The sequence below is a fragment of the Panthera onca genome, chromosome D1 (assembly GCF_046562875.1).
Source record: "Panthera onca isolate mPanOnc1 chromosome D1, mPanOnc1 haplotype 2, whole genome shotgun sequence".
NCBI lineage: Eukaryota > Metazoa > Chordata > Mammalia > Carnivora > Felidae > Panthera > Panthera onca.
Window position 1 is genome coordinate 47,334,739 of NC_138348.1, and position 18,218 is coordinate 47,352,956.

Below are 18,218 nucleotides of genomic sequence, written 5' to 3' on the forward strand. Positions count from 1 at the left end.
GTCTCAGCTGGGCCAGATGGGGCAGGAGGAATGTTCCAGGGAGAGGAAGCAGTTAATGCAAAGGTACTGTGGCCCCACTGAGTCTGGCATGTTTGGGAATGTGACTTGAGTGTAGAGCCTTATGGAGGCTAAGCAAGTGGGAACCAGGACCTTCATTCAGCCCTGCAGGCCAACAGCGATGGGGCTGGAGTAGGGGCCTGGGGGGAGGCTGTTCCTCTGGCATTTATAGAAGCTTAGACTTCCAAGGTCTCAGGATCATGGGTGTCAGTATCCAAGAATCACAGACTTTAGAGATCTCAGACTCTTGAAATTTGGGACTCCTCACAAGCTCTTGTGCTCTCCGTCATGAGATTTTGGATCAGGTTTCTGAGTTGGGCAGCACTCAGAAATCTTCAAGTCTTGCACAAAAGGAGAATTTAGTACCAGAATTCCAGTTGGCCTCTGGCTTAACTGCCAACGGCAACCGGACGTTCCCAAATGCCCACACTGGACCTGGCCCCTCTGGAATCTCCTTTGTGTGCTGGGACACCAGCAGGGCCTGTTCCCGGCTCAGATTTAACCTGCTGTTACAGGCTGGATGCCAGCATTTCCTGGGGCTTTGAGGTCTTGGTGGTTCCCTCCCCTGAAGTTCACAGCAAGGGCCCTGCCCAGTGCTCCTGAGCGGTGGGGTGGGGTGGGGTGGGGGTGGGGGGTGCTGGAGCTGGAACAGTGGCCAATCCACTCTGCCTGGGTGCAGCTGACATTAATCACCCATCATGGCATTTTTAATAAGTCCTGGGATTCCTGCTGAAAATCATCCTAGGAGCAGGAGTATTTTATGCCCTGAAAGTAATATCATAGCATTTGGGCCACTGCCCCACCTTTACTTTATGTGACTTTCCATCTCCACAGCCCCAGGCAAGCTGGCTCTTGTCCAAGGTCATTTAGTCTGCGAAGACAACTGATTTCTATTAGTCCATTATTCTTGTTTTCATCCTCTGAATTACTCATGGTGGATGAATAGAAAATTGGTGGAACAGAGTGCCTGTAGCTCAGGCCCCTGGCGGCGGAGAGGCGGGGAGAAAGAGCTGGATTCTCTTCCCGGTCATGCTGTTACCAGCTGTGCGACCTTGGGCAAGTCTGAGGGTGTCTGGAGCAAAGAGGGCGCGAGCATTCAGAAGCACCCCCCCCCCCCTTGGAACTGGAGGGTGCTACAGCATGGACCAGTACCCCATGGTGAACACCCAGATTGGTTCAGGCAGCCTTCTGTCCTTGGCCCTTTACTGCGTTTCCCAGCACAACTGTGCCTGAATAGTGCCCGATTGTGAATTCCAAAGGTGAGTGAGGTGTGCTCTAGGAAAGTCAAACCCAGGCCCTCTCCCCTCATTTGTTGGTCTTGCTTGCTCAGGGATTTTTATCCCAGAGAAATTGGATTTGTGTGTGAATACTCTACCAACTCTCCAGTCAAAAGGAAGCTGAGTTGGGCAGTCTAATCCCTTCCCTTGGGCACTAAGGATACACAGTAGTGAGAAGAGGATATTTTCTTTCCGAATTGAATCAGTGATCACAGAATGCTATTGAGGGAGGCCTGAGGCATGTGGCTCCTTTGGTTGGCTGTGGGGCAGAGTAGCAAACAGCAGTCATTAGAGTCAGACTGATCGGAGTTTGAACTCCCCTGCTCATGCTCTACCATCTGTGTCATCAGGGGCATGTCACTGAAAGTCTGTTCCTTGAGTTTTCTCTTGTGTCATTTGAAGATAATCACGTGTGGGATTAAGAACATGGTTTGCATCCCCGTCCCAACGGCTTCCAGCCCTGGGACACTGAGCAAATCCCTCCACCTCTGTGTGCTCAGAGTGCCTAATGCATGGACTGTGGGTATAATACGTCACACCTCAAGTAGGTATCATAGTTGTCGAGAGTACAGAATGGGAAACATACGAAGTGGATTTGGAACAGTACTTGGCACGTGGTGAGCTCTAAATAAACATTAGCTATAAATGTCATTGTTTGTAGGGTGGTAGTGAGATTTCAATTAGATGAGTATCTTGACTAATGTACAGTACTTCATACGTGCTAAATATATAATTGCTGGGTGAAAGAATGAAGACCGGGATGGGTAGATATAAAGCACCGAGCCCATCATACATTAAACTGGGAGACGCACCCACAGAACTGCAGCCTTTCTGGCTGGGCATTTGAACCAGTGATCTGGGGCTGACCTGGATTATCACCAGCTGATCGTGTATACCCTTCCCCAACGCTGCATGCACAACTCTCCCCAATTCAGGGTCAATGGCATCACTAAGAGCTTGAAATCAGTTATGGTGTTTATACCACAGATGCTGGAAAATGTTACAAATCCAGTTTTTGGGGGGGGGGGGGGTTGGATTTAAAAATTTTTGTTTATTTATTTTGAAAGAGCATGCAAACACATGAGGACAGGAGGGGCAGAGAGGGAATCCCCAGCAGGCTCTGTGCTGTTTTTGTTTGCTATTGTTGAGACAGAAAGAGAGACAGAGAAAGATGAAGGGAGGGAGTCGGGGGGGGGGGGGAGCGTGGGGGGTGGGCAGCAATGATTTGCACCCAACACATTCTTGACTGGCCAGGGGACCATTTTTTACACCTGGCACCGCCATCTTCAGAAAGCAGTTCTGACCACTTTATTGCAGCACACAGGATCTTTGGGAAAATAAGTCATTTTGGAGCAGATAAGGAAGTGTTAGTGGATGTTGAAAGCCTGGCTTTGGAGACCCCACTAAGTGGGGAATGCATATTTTTTGTGGGTTTGGTGGTTACTAATGCCTGGCTATGACATGAAAGAATACACCCAGAAACAGATGGTTGGGTCTTTTGGGTGGTAATCCTGGGGATTTCTGTAACTTGCCAAGACTGAATTAATGCTTGGAGCCTCCCAGGAAGATTGTGACACTAAGGCTGGACCCTCCAGCTGTATTTTAAATGCCATATGTGGGTCTCCGAGGTGGAGCCTTTCCCCAAGTCCCGAGTAAGGAGAACCATTTAAGGCCATTCCAAATCTACTTCAGTAGCAATTGACTTTGAAGAAGTACGGCAATTAAAGGAGCTGGACAGAAATTCAGCTAAGTGTAGTGGACAGAGGAAGAAGAAATGCATGCAAGAATTTGTAAACTGCCCAGAATGTGAAGGCTTGTCCGAAGGATCTTAAAGAGACAGGAAGGCATAAAGCAAGGCTGCTAGGCTCTATTTTAGGATCACCGCTGTCCAAGCCCGGCTCACCATCATTCATCAGCAGGCCTCTCTGGATTCTTTGTGGGGGTGGGGGTGGGGGTGGGGGTGGGCAGCATCTATACTTCTTTTTTAGCTCTTTAGATAAGCAGATGATCAGCTAGGTTTGACAACCATGGCATCCCAATGAATAATCTCTCTTTTAAAATGTGTTGACATATCATTTGTGTTTCGATGGCCCTAAATGGCTTTAGAGGAAAGTCGCTTAATCTTGATCTGAGGAAGACCAGCTACTGTTCGCTCTTGGAAGAATAAACAGAAATGTGCTGTGCTTTTAATCTTTAAATTAGCACTATTGGAGACTAGCAATTATTAGCACTTCTCAGCAGGGGTGTGCACGCTCCCCTCCCAGGCACTGGAGTGGGGGTAGCTACTCCCATCTAGGCTGGGTTTCGGGGACAGCACTGAGCTAGGGAGGAAGGCAGGGCTGGCTCATGTGAACCCGTGGGGCTGGGCAAGAGGGACAAAAGGCAGTGCCCTCTGCAAAGGGCAGCTGGGGAACTTCAGGGGACAGTCCAACGCATGAGATCGAAAGATGGACACACAGAGAAATGAAAACCAACTGGGCAATGAAGGGCCTGTCACTGAAGGTCCCAACATGGAGCCCAGGGGTTTGGAAAAATGAAGAGGGAATTATCTGGGCAGGTACTGGGGGAGGCTTTCTCAGACAGAGTCTGAAGCCTTCTGTGAAGGGCTGGAGCCACACACATTGCAGAGAAGGCTCCTTTTCCCCCCTGTAACAAAACCGGTCTTATTTCGGTTACCAGGCTCAGCTGCCCATCAGAATCTCACTGGGAGCTTGTATGAAATTCACAGTCTCTGGTCCCTGATATACCAAATCAGACTCTGCGTAGTGTGGTACTCTGGAGCCTGGGTTTCTACCAAGATGATTTTTTTTTAATGTTTATTTTTGAGACAGAGAGAGACAGCATGAACAGGGGAGGGGCAGAGAGAGAGGGAGACACATAATCTGAAACAGGCACCAGGCTGTCAGCACAGAGCCTGATGGGGGGCTTGAACTCACAGACCGTGAGATCATGACCTGAGCCGAAGTCGGGTGCTTAACCGACTGAGCCACCCAGGCGCCCCTCTACCAAGCTGATTCTTGCACAGGCCAGTTTTTATCCTAGAGAGGCAGTATGGAGAGTAAAGAGCATGAACTCTGGGTACAGCTCGGTCAGACTGAAATGCCAGACTTCACCATGTACTGCCTGGGTCACACTGTGCCTTCATTTCCTTGTCTTCAAAATAGAACATTAATAGTAACCACGTCATAGGGTTGTCAAAGGCTTAAATGAGATAATATATGCTAAGTGTAAAATGCCTGGTACATCATTATTACTATTATTTCCTTTATTGAATATTAGCCAGTTAACGCAGAGATATGGGGGTAGAGGAACTTAAGCCATCGTACATATATACATACATCCACATCATATACATTGGGCAAGGGTTGAAAATTCATATGCTGGTGGGGACCATAGTGTCATGGAGAATGTATGGCTTCTTAGTTTGGGTTCCCACAGAAGCAGACGCTGAAACAGGCATTGGGGTCGAGTCATTTGTCATATAGATGACTTCCGGAAACCGTGAGGAGAGAGTGTGATGTGAGGGCAGAGAGAAAAGTCAACACCTCGGACTTCACAAACAAGCTACCGCTATGGCCTCAGGCCCAATCCCACTGGGAACCACCCAGAGACTATACAACCTGCCTCAGCTTTGTCTCACCGGGGGGTGAGGAAGCAGGGAGGGACTCATTTCCTAAGGCTGCTGTATCAAAGTAGCGTCAGTCTCAGTGGCCTAAACAACAGAAATTGTCTCAGTTCTGGAAGCTGGATGTGCAAGATCAAGGCGTCCACAGGGCTGTGATGATGGCAAATCTGTTCCATGTCTCTCCCTTACCTTCTAGGGTTTCCCGGCAGTCTTTGGTGCTCCCTGACTCAGAGATGAATCACTCCAGTCTATGGCTTTGTCATCACATGGCGTTCTCCCTGTGTGTCTCTGTCTTCATATGGCCATCTTCGTGTAAGGACACCCATCATATTGGATTCGGGTCTCCCCTAGTCCAGTATAACCGGATCTTAGCTACTTACTTCTGCAATGGCCCTATTTCCAAATAAAGCCATATACTAAGGTATTGGTGGGTAGGACTTCAACATATGAATGGGGGCAGAGGGAGGACGCAATTCACCCCATAACAGATATTCATCCCCTGAGTCCTACCCCTAACGGATTGAGAGCTGTCTACAGGTGGCCAGAGAAAGCCCTCAGGCAGAGAGAGGATGGCCAGCAGTGTGTCTGGGAAGGTGGGTGCCAAGGAAATGTGGGCAGGAGCATTAGACCATCCATAGTCGGGAGCATTAGGCCGCTTCTGAGTGTGCACCCTGTGAGGACTACTCAGACGGCACCCACGAAGGTGGCCAGTGGACAACACCCGTCACAGCACCCTTCTAAAGTGGCAGTTCCAGCCCAACTTCAGTTAGCACCCAGCAGGAGTGCTTTGCAGGACAGAGGAATACGTCTCTGAGCAGATGCAGCCCCGGGAACGCCAGTTTTGAAAACTTTGCAGGAGTCCAGGCTCAGATTTCCACGGTGAGGACTCCTCCATCATTGAGAGCCACATGAGGTTTCTCAGACTTGGCACCGTTGACATTTTGAACTGGATAATTCTTTCTTGCAGAGGGCTGCCCTGTGCCCAGTAGGATATTTAGCAGATCCACGCCCAGGAGCACCCTCCCAGTTGGGACACTCAAAACAGTCTCCAGACATTGCCAGATATCCCCTCACGGGGGTGGGAGTGTAACAAAATCGCTCCCCATTGAGAACCACTGGGCTATAGGAAAGTAACAGCAGGGAGATCTTGTAGCTTCAGCCCGTGCCTCTCTGACTTGCCACCAACTGCACCAGGAACTGCTTCTCAGGCCCAGGAGGCCTTTAAGAGGCTTTGGTGTCTGTGAGCCCTGAATCCATTTCTGAGATTCTTTTTCAAAAATCTCAACCTTTTTCTCCCTCCTTCTCTCTCTGCCTGTTCCCTCCCTCTCTCTTTCTCCCTCTCCATCCCTCTCTCTCTCCCTGTCTCTCCCCCCTCCCCCTACTCTCTGTCTCCCAATGAAGTAGGTTGCATGCCTTTTTCATCCAGCAGAATGGAAGTTCCATAAGGACTATCTGGTTCACAGCTCTTGCCACAGCAGCTAGTGAGAGCTCGGTATTTGCCAAATGAATGGGTGGGTGGCTCTCCTGTCACTCCTACTTCCCCCAAACCTAGGACAGACATGGAAAGTGGTCATCTGAGCATCGAGGGTAGGATGAGGACCACGTTCCTCCTGGGCAAGGCTGGACAGGCCGTTTTGCAAAGATGCCTATGCAGCTGCCCTCTGAAGAGAGAAGGCCCGTTGGGCATCAATTTCCTGATCCTTTATTTTCCTTTATGCCAGAGATAAAGAGTATCTCATTAGGTGTTCAAATCAGATTAACAGCCATTAGTACCAGACTTCTTCTGCTCAGCCTGCATTTTGTTTCTTTTGGGATGACCCTGTGAAGCTAATTGCTTTTTACAGGAACAGCACGGGGGCATATACAGGGAGGGAAGAAAGGGCTCTGTTTGACCAGGCTGGTGAAGTCCGCATTTTATGTGGCTTGCAAGTCTGAAGGAGGGAGAGCAAGCAAGCAGGCTGCACTCAGCAGGGCTCTGAGGGGAGGCACCACATGGGGATGGTGGAGAGTGGCTGGTGCCCTCCCCAGAGGGGATGGCATTTGATGAGCATGGCTTCCGGGAGTGCTGACTCACAGAGGTCGTTCAGATGTCAACAGAGTAGGGATTTGCAGGCAGCAGGGGAGGGCTGGAGGAGCAACAGAAGAGGGATGACACCTGGCCCCATGCAGGGTGCAGATTGTATTTCTCTGTCCACGCTGGCTATCGACAACTCCACCATTGATTCTAAATCTGGCAAAGTCGCAGAGAGCAGACTCCCCACCTCGTCTTTGCCCAACACATTAAAACAAACGTGACCTACAGCCTCTTCCTTCTTTCCATAATTATGCTCCTGCCCTGCTCTACCAAGACACTTTGTTAAAAGTTATTTGTAGATATTTCAAGAAATAGTTAAAGGTAGCTCACACGGGGGGGAGGGGAAAGTAAAATAATGCAGACTTTAGAAGTTGAAAATCAAATCTTTTGCAAAGGTAGAGAAGCAAGAATGCTGAACCCCGTGATTAGGCATTAGATTTTTTTCTCTGAGCTTCCTGGCAGCCTTGGCAAAAAGGTAACCATGCAGGGTTATGTATTTGTGTGTAGGTATAAAGAAAATATATTTTTTGAACTAAGTTCTGAGAGGCATTTGTCATATATATATTATATATTACATATAATATATAATAGGCAGTATCTTGGGCCATGGTTTCCTAGCAAACACAGAAGTGCTTTTGAGATAGTTCTTTCTCTCTTTGGCAACATAAAAGTTGAAGGAAAACATGAATACCTAATTAGGTAAAGACACTTTGCAAAGACTATGAGCCAATATTGTCTGGAGTATTTCAGGACTGTTTTGATTTTTGATAGCAGCTGTTTGGTCAGGACTAAGGGAATGCTCTCTTCGAATCAGTAGCCAATGTTTGGGATGCAACGGGCTGAGAACAGAATTTCCCTCTAGCTAGTCCACCAGAAACTTTTATCCTACTTCCGTTAACAGGGAGCAGAGGCACGAAGGGGCCAGCAGCTCCTACAAGAAGCAAAGCCTTCTTGTCTCTTGCTGCCACCTTCTAAGTGGCTCTTCTCTGTGTGTGTCTGGCTCTTCACGTTTCCTGTGCATCAGGAGTTCACAATCTTACCCAAACCTCAGCACCACACCAGAATAACAGAGCCTGTTTTGTTAGCCTCTGTGTATAACAAACCATCCCAGAAGTAAGTTGGCTTAAAACAGCAACCATTCACTGGCTCTCAGTTCTGCAACAAGGCAGCTTGTCTCTGTTCTATGGGGTGTCAGCTGGGTTCCCCCAACCCCGCGTTTGCAATCAGCAGAAGGATCTGAGATGGCCTCACTCACTGTCTGGGCCTTGGTGGGGTAGCCTAAATTAATGGGGGCTCACTGGGCCTCTCAAGCTCAAGGAGGCTGTCTCAGGCTTCCTTACTTAAGGCAGCCAGACAAAACAATGAAAGTTCAAGCTGCAAGGCCTCCGGAGGCCTAGGCCCGCCACCAGCTCACATCCCTCCCCCCTGCATCCTCTTGCCCTATGGTCAGCCCAGATTCAGCCTGTGAGATGGCTACACAAGGACGTGAATTCAGGAAGGGGGGATTCATGGAGGATCACAGGGTGGCAGTCATCCACAGCCCCATCCCATCAATAAACCCAACAACAGGAGGCAGTGGTTCTCAGCCAAGGGGTGGGGAGGGACAGAAGGGGACAGGTATGTCCTCCCTGGGGGTGGAGAAGGGTGTCATTTGGTACTAGCTCTGTTCTCACTCTAAGTTCCTGGACTCAGCCCTTAACTGCCACTATCAAAAGCCCAAATACCAGGCTTTACGAGTTCTACTTAAAATTTTTGAAAAGGATATATGAGAGGTGGACCTTTGAAGAGATGGAACAGTCAGTGTTTTAAGAGGCCTCCTGGAAGCCACACCTGTAGACCTTGTAAGCACGGGCACATTGAGCTATGCCGCTCTATGGCTGACTTCCTGACACTTGCAGATGGTGGCATCCCCAGGCCTCCCCAGCCAGCTGTGTGGTTGGAGATCTCGAGGTCATTTTCACATCAGCTAAAGTGAGAGATACGGCATGTGAATGGCAGCCTGAAAGTCAGCTGAATTTTCTCCAGGATGGAATGAGAACACCTGACCGACCAGCCTCATTGGCCCTAACTCCGCACAAGGGTCACTCTGTGTAAAAGGATGAGTCGAATGACAATAAAGGCCATATGCTAATCACTCTTGCAGAAGCAGGAAAGCTGGAGGGCTTGATAACAAAGCCATTGGATAACAGAATCAGGGAAGAACATACTCTGACTTCAGAGAAACGGTGTAAATCTTTAAAAAGATGGAATAAAAGCAGACTAAACATAAGATCCTAATGGTTTGGCTCAGAGCATGCATACACACACACACAAAGGCACACACACATGCATGCATCCACATGTGTATGCATCTGTGAAGAAACGAGATGAAGGAAGCCTGACTTAGCAGCAACATGTGAAAAGGATGTGTCATTGTCTGTTCCCAAGAAGCTCAGTTTGAGTCAAAAGTAGGCCAAAATTAATGAGACCTTCAACTATATGAATAGGGGTATAGATTCTAGAATAAAGGAGGTGATTAGTTCATCCTATTCTGTATAGCCCAATTTATTCCATAAGTATTAGGCCAATTTCTAGGTGCGTAATTTAAGTGTTAGAGAAAAACTAACAGATTTAGAGGAAAGCTGAGCATGATAAAAGAACCTGAACTCACCAGACGTGAGGAAGTATACAGAGGCACTGAAGACATTTGACCTAGAGAAATCCTCAGCAAGGACTTAAGGATGGCCTTTTACTCCAAGTGGTTGTCATGTGGAAGAGGGCTTTGATTCGCCCCCTTTGGCCCCTAAGTAAATCTTGAACCAGTGAGTGAAAGGTAGAAGCACCCTGGCATTTGGGGGGCAAAAGGAAGAAGAACAACATTGGATATTTAGAATGGCCCAGTAAGGAATGGACTGTGTGTTTCTGGTCACTGCAGGGGCCGGATGATCATTCATCAGGATAGACAGAGGCGATTCAAATCTTAGATGGGTAATTGGTTCAAAAGGAACATTAAAATCCTGTGCAACTAACTCTGAGGTCTTGGGATTCATGGGGATTTGCCCAAGGTCACAGAGCAAGCTGATAGCTGTGTAGCACCTGCGTTTCCTGCCTCCCTTTAAGCATTCCTGCCTCTGATGCCCAGTTTCCTCACCTCCATGATGATCACTCGAGCAGGGATGCCTAGGGATGACATCCTACCCATCCAGCCAGCCCTGTTTGTTTGGCCACCATCATGTGTAAAAAGATCTGAAATCGATGTCTATAGGAGGGCACACCAGTTCTGGCAGTAGCCGGCATGCCCCGAGACCTGCCCTGACCATGAGGTCCCTGCATGTGTTCCCATCTCCTGCTTGGCTGCCAGGGCTTTGCTGCTTATGGACTTCTAACCTAGATTCAGGGCAGAGCAGGAAGAGGTGGTCCTGGACCAGAGCACATGAAGAAGGATTTGCGGCTCCTTCTTCCCTTAAAACTCCCAATGTGATGGACCCGAGGAAGGAGGGAAAGGAGCTTTTTTTTTTTTTTTTTTTTTTTTTTTTTTTTAGCATCTACAATGTGCTGTACATTTTTCTCACATGTCAATCCCATTTAATCCTCATAACAACTATATTAGTTTCCTAGAGCTGCTGTATGAATACCACAAACTGGGAGGCTTGGAACAATAGAAATTTATTGTCTCACAGTTCTGGAGTCCAAAACCAAGTCCAAATCGAGCAGGGCCATGCCCCCTCTGAAGGTGATAGAGAGGGATCTGTTCCAGTCCTCTCTCCTAGCTTCTGGTGCCCTCAGATGGTCCTTGGCTTGTAGGTAACCATCTTCTCTTTATGTCTCCTTACTTATCTTCCTTCTTTGCACCTGTCTCTCTGTCCAAATTTCTTCCTTTTATAAGAACACCAGTCATGGGACTCATGATCTTGACTCGGTTAAATCTGCAAAGACCCTGCTTCCAAATAAGGTTATATTCTAAGGTACTAGAGGCTAGGCTTCAGCGTATCTTTTTGCTGATCCCTAACAGTCCATCCTGTGGTTCCCCAAAATCCGTGTCCTTACCACACACGAAATACATCCACCACCATCCACCACATCCTCACAGACATCAACAACTCGTTGAGGAACAGGCCTAGGATCATAACGCTCCTACCTGGAAAGCAGACTTAAATTGCATCAATGCTGCCTCCAAATACCACCCTCTTTCCACTACACAGGGCTGCTGCTCTGGGGCACGCCTGCCAGGCACCAGGCACTGTGCTGGCCACCTCCTGCCCTTTTCTCACGGCAGGCTGCTTGTCTGGCAGGACCCCAGACTGGGCACCAAGGGACACGGAGCTCCTGCTGTCCTCTGATGAGGATGAGGCTCAGCCCAATGGGTCTGTCACACGGCATGGGCAGGCTGCACAGGTAGGAGGAGGACTCCTGCCAGGGCGGTCCTGGAGAACACAGGCAAAGGGTGGAAATCGAGTGCTGGGGAGGTGCAGTGATGGCAGGTGGGAGAATGCAGCCCACTAGGGTCATTTTGGGAAAAGGAGTGTCACAGGCTGTTGCCTAAACTGCTGTGGAAAACTCAATGAGCGTGGCTGCCGTGCCGTCTCTGGCTGAGGGGCGAGGGGACCGCAGGACCCATTTACATTTACGAAATAGCAGGGGAATCAGATGCTTAGCCAGGCACCGGCAGGCAGCAAACCAATGCCAACTGCTCACAGGGCAGAATGCCTGGTCGTCCACTTCCCGAAAGGATGGAGATCCAGGCAGGAACGGGTCCCGGGCTGTAATCTTCGCAGATGGAAGCTTTCTTTGGGCATTAGGGGAGAACCAGTGGAGGGCACTGGGGAAGAAAGAGGCCACTGAGCTGATGAGAAGAATACGGCTTTTGAAGTCATTAGACCCGGCTTGAAACCAGCCTGTGCCACTCGCAAGCTGCATGGCATTGGACAAATTGAGAAACCCTTCTGAGCCCCATTTTCCCATGGGCTTGTTGTGAAGATTAAATAGACAGTATGTGTGAAGCATGTGACCCTGTGCAAGTTGCCGGGCTCAATAAAAATTGTTTTCGCCTCTATTTTTCCCTTCAAAGCTGAGTGGCCCTGGCCATCCTGGGGAACATTAAGGAGACCTGGGGAGGGAAATGAACTCTCCAGCCTCTCACCTAAAAGGGTGAATGTTTTCATCACCCCTCCCCCCCTCATGCTAACGATGCATTTTCTCCCTTCCAGAGGAGCTGAAGGAGAAGCTGACAGAGTACGTAAACAAGGTGAATGGCCAGAAGCCGGGCTTCATCAAGGTCGTGCGCCACAGCAAGCAGGAAGGCCTCATCCGCTCCAGAGTCAGCGGCTGGAGGGTGGCCACTGCCCCCGTAGTGGCACTCTTTGATGCCCATGTGGAGTTCAATGTGGGCTGGTAAGTGCCCATCAGGAGAGGAGGAGAAGTCCCAGTGTGGTCCAGGGCTTTGGCTCAAATGAGTGCAAAGCATGCTGGGATCTCAGTCCTAGTGCGGGAAAGGAGAGAATTCTTGAAACAGATGAGATCTGGATGTGTGACTGACATAGGCCACCAGGCTGGCCCTTCAGGGTGGGGGAGAGTCAGGGGCCAACAGGTCAATACACAGTGTCTAAAGGGTATGGTGACATCAGGTGTGACTCTGGCTAGTGTCTTCCTCTAGGAGACAGGATCTGGGAGAGGGTAAATACTAAGGGCAAGGCTTAGAATTCCAGCCCAGCTCAGGACAGGGCTGCAACTGCTGGGCGAGGGACAGCTGGACCAGACATGAAGCAGACAGTGGTGAGAAGGGGCTAGGGTAGCTTGATGTTATCACGGGTGGCCTGGGCTCCCCCAAATGCCAACCCAGACGTAGCATAGAATCTCAGATTCTTCCTATTGGTGAAACTGTGTCTTAGAAAACCTTTCTTTCTCTGGTCAGGGCTGCTCAGGTGCTGCGTGGGGCAAGAGAAAAGGCATATGGACTCAGTGGCTACAGCCAATCAGGGATAGGACATTGACATCCCTGCAGGGCCGGGGGGGGGTGTGCTGTGGCTGGCCCCGTGTGTGGCTTAGTAGAGACCCAGGGTGAGGAGGGCCCTTTAGCAGGAAGGAGCTGCCGGGCATGCACACAGCATGACTCGATTTGGGCATACTTTTATGTAACAGGCCCAAATTAAGGCTGCAATGAAGCTGTTTTTTATAGTTGAAGTCCCTGCTTGCCATTTGTGACTATTTAAAAAGCATTTTCACTGGATTTATGGCCAGAAGAGGAGAGGGACACTTACTATTTCAAGCTGATTTGAATAAACAATTACGCAACAAATGCATTATTAATAAGAAGCTCATCATTCCTGTCTGCAAACACTTTATGTGCCTGGTGCCCATGGGGGCCTCCTGGCTGCCTGGAAGTCCTACCCCCCGCCTCTCCTTGGGCAGTGGAGGGCGTGTGGGATGGGGTGGAAGGACTGAAGCAGCATCAAGTAAGTTTCTTCTCACCTCCATGCTTCTGCCACTGTCATCTGCCTTTTTCTCCTGGTTGATACACTGAATTTTAGCAAAATCAAAGCCTGAGTTGAAAGCTTCCCATAGAACCTCAGATCTCCTCCTCTCTTCTTTCTTGGGTCTTGATTTTTTTTTTTTCTAGTAGAAAAAGGGAAAGCAAGCAGACACAAGTATCTAAGGCACTAAGAATCTCTCAGCTCAGCCCCAGACAAGCTGCAGGAGTGCCCAGGCCTCTTGCCAACCCACAAGTCTAGGGAGAGGGGTGGAGGTTAAATAGGGACTCCTTCCCTGGGGGCAGAACAGCGCTCCTGGAGCAGATGGCCAGGTGTTTTGTTCATTTTCCTGCAGGGGTGGGGGGAGGAAGGAGCTCTAGGGGTCGCCAGCTGGACACCTTGGAAGCAGTTACCGTCCTTCCCCTCCTCTCGCTCAGGGCTGAACCTGTGCTCACCCGCATAAAGGAGAACCGGAAGCGGATCATCTCCCCCTCCTTTGACAACATCAAATATGACAACTTTGAGATAGAAGAGTACCCGCTGGCCGCCCAGGGCTTTGACTGGGAGCTGTGGTGTCGTTACCTGAACCCTCCCAAGGCCTGGTGGAAGCTGGAGAATTCGACCGCCCCAATCAGGTAAAGCATCTTTCCCTGTGGCTCTCTCTGCCTTGTCTTCCAGGCAGGGACTCGCCTCCCAGCTCAACTTTGTTCCCCAAACTCCAGCCCCACTGTGGGATGATGTGGGTGGGGGGTGGGGCCGGAAGGGAATTACAGATGAGCCCTTCCAAAAGGACTATGGCACCAGCATCCATTCGGAGGCTCAGAGTTATTCATTTGCACACATGGTGATGGGACACCCACCGGGTACCAGCTGCGGTGCCGGGTGCTGGGGATCCAGAGGGATTAAGACTCAGTTCCTGCCCCCAAAAGCCTGAAGTCTAGTGAAAACAGACAAAATAATTGGAAGAACAAATTGTTGCTGGAGGAAACTGCATGGAAAGTGGGGAGAATCTTTTTCAGAGACTAACATCTGCACTTGTTTTTAAGTGCATAGAGGAGATTGCCAGCTGGGGCAGGGACCTTCGTACGTGAAGAAGCAGAGTGAGTTTGTGGACACAGAGGAGGTTTAAAGGGACCTTTGGGAGGAGGACCATGAGGAGGCAGCCTCAGGCAATGAGGCTGGAGGGGCAGAGAGGCAAGACCAGACCTCACAGCGCCTTGTATGCCTTGCTGATATTCAAGTTAGTCCCGTAGGACTCAGTCAAAAGTGGCTTCAAACTGCATTTTAAAGATTCCGAACTCTTTCTGCCTTTGCCACTGCTTTCACAGACACCCAAATGACTCCACTGTGCAGCCTCTGTTCCATGGGTCAGGACTCCTGAAACAGCCACCCCACCAGCCCTTATTTCTGTCTGGTTAATCACAGATCAGGTGCCTTTATGCTCTCTGCAAAGTCCTGCTCGTTAAACACACAGATGGCACCAGAGGTGGCCTAGGGGACAATTCTTGGAATGAAAGAGGAGATTAGAAACTGATGTTGCTTTGTATTACATGAGGGAGAAAGATTATGAAAAATTTAATTGAAAGTGGGTGGTTAATATCTGAGATCACATCTTTCCTTGCCAGAAAACAAACCATAGTCCTATTTAGAACAAGGTGAAAGAGAACCACATGGCTTTCCTGCAGTTACCCACCTGCAGTTTCCCTGTTACCCACCTGTTAGCCCCTGCCACAATTTTGTGTTGTTAAATATATGTTTGGAGGTCACTGTGTGCAAGGGTCTCTTACACACACAGTCTCATTTGCTCCTCATTATAACCTTTTGACAGCTCATTGGGCCATCCCTGTTTCACAAGATGAGGACAGCCCATAAGATGGACAAAGGAGAATGTCCCTGCCACACAGGCTGTGGGCAGTGGAGCCAGGATCCAAGCCTAGGTTGGCTAGATTCCACATCTAGTTGTCATCCACATAGATTCCCACTGTTGAGCTCATAACTGCCATGGTTGAATTCTGCCCGTAGGTGAGCTGAATGCTACTGGAAGGAAGTATACTGTCATACATGGAGTGTTCTTGCAGAAGACTGCACTGATATCCGCTGCTTTGTTCTGCTCATCTTGAAATGTGTCAGCCTGGTCATAGTAAACCTAATTCTAGGTCCTTGACAAAGAATAGGATCTCAAAGTTTTCATTACCTAACTTTTGTCAAAAACTTGGCTGAGAGAAAATTATAGTCATGGAAGGTTTTTGGAAAAACAATACTGACTTAATCCTAGATGAATACAACCTCATAGAAAACTGTGGGTTATACAAATATACCTTGCCCACTTTGGCTCCTATTTCCTTGGAGCTGTACATCAGTGCTTTGTCCATATGACGTAAGCTATCAAAAGAGCTCAGAGGTATCTTCTATTGCATTCTAAAGTGACATTTTTGAGATGGTTGTTCACTATGTCCCAGAGTGACCTCTAAGAATACTGACATGAGAAATTTCTTTCAAACTGACTGCTACTCAAAGAAAATCTTGTTATCCTCGAGGAATTAGTGTGATATTTTCACATGGGAGCAATACATCTTATTCCTAAGACATGTTTGTTCATTTTCACGTTGGCTGCCAGGAAGCACAGTGCCAGTTTTGTGGGTCTACTTTAATTTTTTTTAAGTTTATTTATTTTTGAGAGAGAGACAGAGAGAGTGAGCGAGGGAGGGTCAGAGAGAGAGGGAGAGAATCCCAAGCAGGCTCCACTGCCAGCACGGAACCCGATGTGGGGCTCGAACCCACAAACCGTGAGATCATGACCTGAGCCAAAATTAAGAGTCGGATGCTTTACCAACTGAGCCACTCAGGTGCCCCCATGGGTCTACTTTAAAACCTTTGAAGGAGGACCTAACACTGTACATGCATCCTGACTAGCTCCTAATTTGTTGTGAACTCTTGGTCTTTTCAGACATTTATGTATTTTGTATTTCAATGTATTGGACATTTTTTTCATAAGCTCTTTCTGATCTTTTTTGGGAATGAGGTAAGGTAGAAATCAATAACACTTCCAGGCTGACTGGGTCTACTTCATACCCTAGCTGGTTAATAAGTAATAGACTGCCTGAGGTGGCCTGCGCTCATTCCACAGTAATTGTTTTAGATTCTGCTGTTTCCCTGAGTGGGTTCGGCCAAATGGGGAAGGCCCCTTCCTGCAGGTCTTGGAGCACCATGTGGAAATACTCAACATTTCAGGAACGTCGAGGGAAAGGTTGAGACCTCACTCTGCTCACTCTTCTGGACTGATGTTTTTAAATCACCGTGAATTCATGGAGGGGATTCTCCAGGCTTCTTCATTGTACAAGTGCATCTTTTTAAATTATTTTTAAAGTAACAATTCTGTCCCACAAGTTTTCAAGGTTTCACATTATTTAATTTAATCCTTATGAGGCTCTAGTTGATTCTATTTCATGGATATGGAATCGGAGGCTCAGAGAGGCTAGGGAACTTTTCTCAGTGACACACAGCCAGGAGGGAATTTTTCCCATAGCACACACCTCCAAGGCCAGGGTCAAAGCATCCTCCACTACAGCAGGATCTCCTCCTGCTTTAGGAGTAGTGGATTGAAGTAGATTGTCCTCCCTGGCTTCCTGTGGTCTGTGGAAGGTGAGCCCATCCAGAACAAAATGCTGTGATTTAAAAGGAGGGGGGCCAGGGACCCGAAGGCACCAGTCCCTGCCTGAGCAGCCTCCTGCATCAACACTGTCTAAAGAAATGGCCTGCAAAATAGCTGTTTCTCCACCTTGATGAGTTTCCAATTTCAAAGATGGGTCCATTTGCATGTGACTGACAGTTTTCTCATCACTGAGGATTCATCATTTCTCTTTTTCTTTCTCTTCCCCTCCAAATCCTTCAGCCACCAGCTGATAAGATGCTATATACAAGGGCTAGAAATGGTAGCAGTGTGCAGTGGAACAATTCAGAGTCATTTGTGTAAGCTAATGCTCTCAGCAGAGAGGCAGTCCACATGTGCTCATGCTGATTCTCCTAATACGAATCACTGCTAGCAAAGTCCTGTGCTTCAGTGAGTGCCTTTACACGGCCTATGAACCCTGAGCCCACACTGTCACTAAGGAAAGACCTTCCAGCTCCTGGACCAATTGGCTCAGGCCTAAGACCCAATTGCTCAGGCCTAAGACCCAGGCCATGTACTAAACCCTACCTGTTGGTTATCTCCCTCCAGTGTCCCACAGGCACCTTCAGACCTGTTTTCCCAGTAGGGAATGCTTCTTCCTTCTGAAGCCAGCTTCTCCATGGCCCACATCGATGGGTGGTCCCCACTCCACCATCATGCAAACCACAAAGCCAGCGGGCATCCAGAGTCCTCCCACCCTCTCTCTCTCTCTCTCTCTCGCCCGTTCACCTGTTTCTAAGTTCTGTTGATTTACATTAACATGTGTCCTTAAACTGTCTGTCCATTCCTGATACACTGGTCAAGGGCCTCATCATTTCTCACAGGACATAGCAACAAGCTTCCCAACTGGATTCCTCCGTTTTCACCCTATCACCCCACAGCTGCTGCAGGATTCCTTTTAAAGCACAGATCTGTTTGTTCTCCATATTTAAGAGTCTGGGTGGGTTTTTTGTTTGTTTTTGTTTTTTCGGGGGGGGGGGGGCTCTCTTTTTCTTTGTTCTTTTGTTTCTTAAATTCCATGTATGAGTGAAATCATATGGTATCTGTCTTTCTCTGGCTGACTTATTTC

At 48.6% G+C, this 18,218-nt stretch overlaps 1 protein-coding gene across 1 annotated transcript in view; it reads left to right on the plus strand.

Annotated features, from left to right (window-relative positions):
- GALNT18 (polypeptide N-acetylgalactosaminyltransferase 18) overlaps positions 1–18,218 on the plus strand; it is a 351,350-nt gene that overhangs the window by 237,800 nt on the left and 95,332 nt on the right. Inside the window, exons 4-5 of the mRNA XM_060606015.3 lie at positions 12,220–12,403; positions 13,917–14,114. Of these exons, the coding sequence (XP_060461998.1) occupies positions 12,220–12,403; positions 13,917–14,114 (382 nt within the window). The remainder of the gene's footprint in view (positions 1–12,219; positions 12,404–13,916; positions 14,115–18,218) is intronic.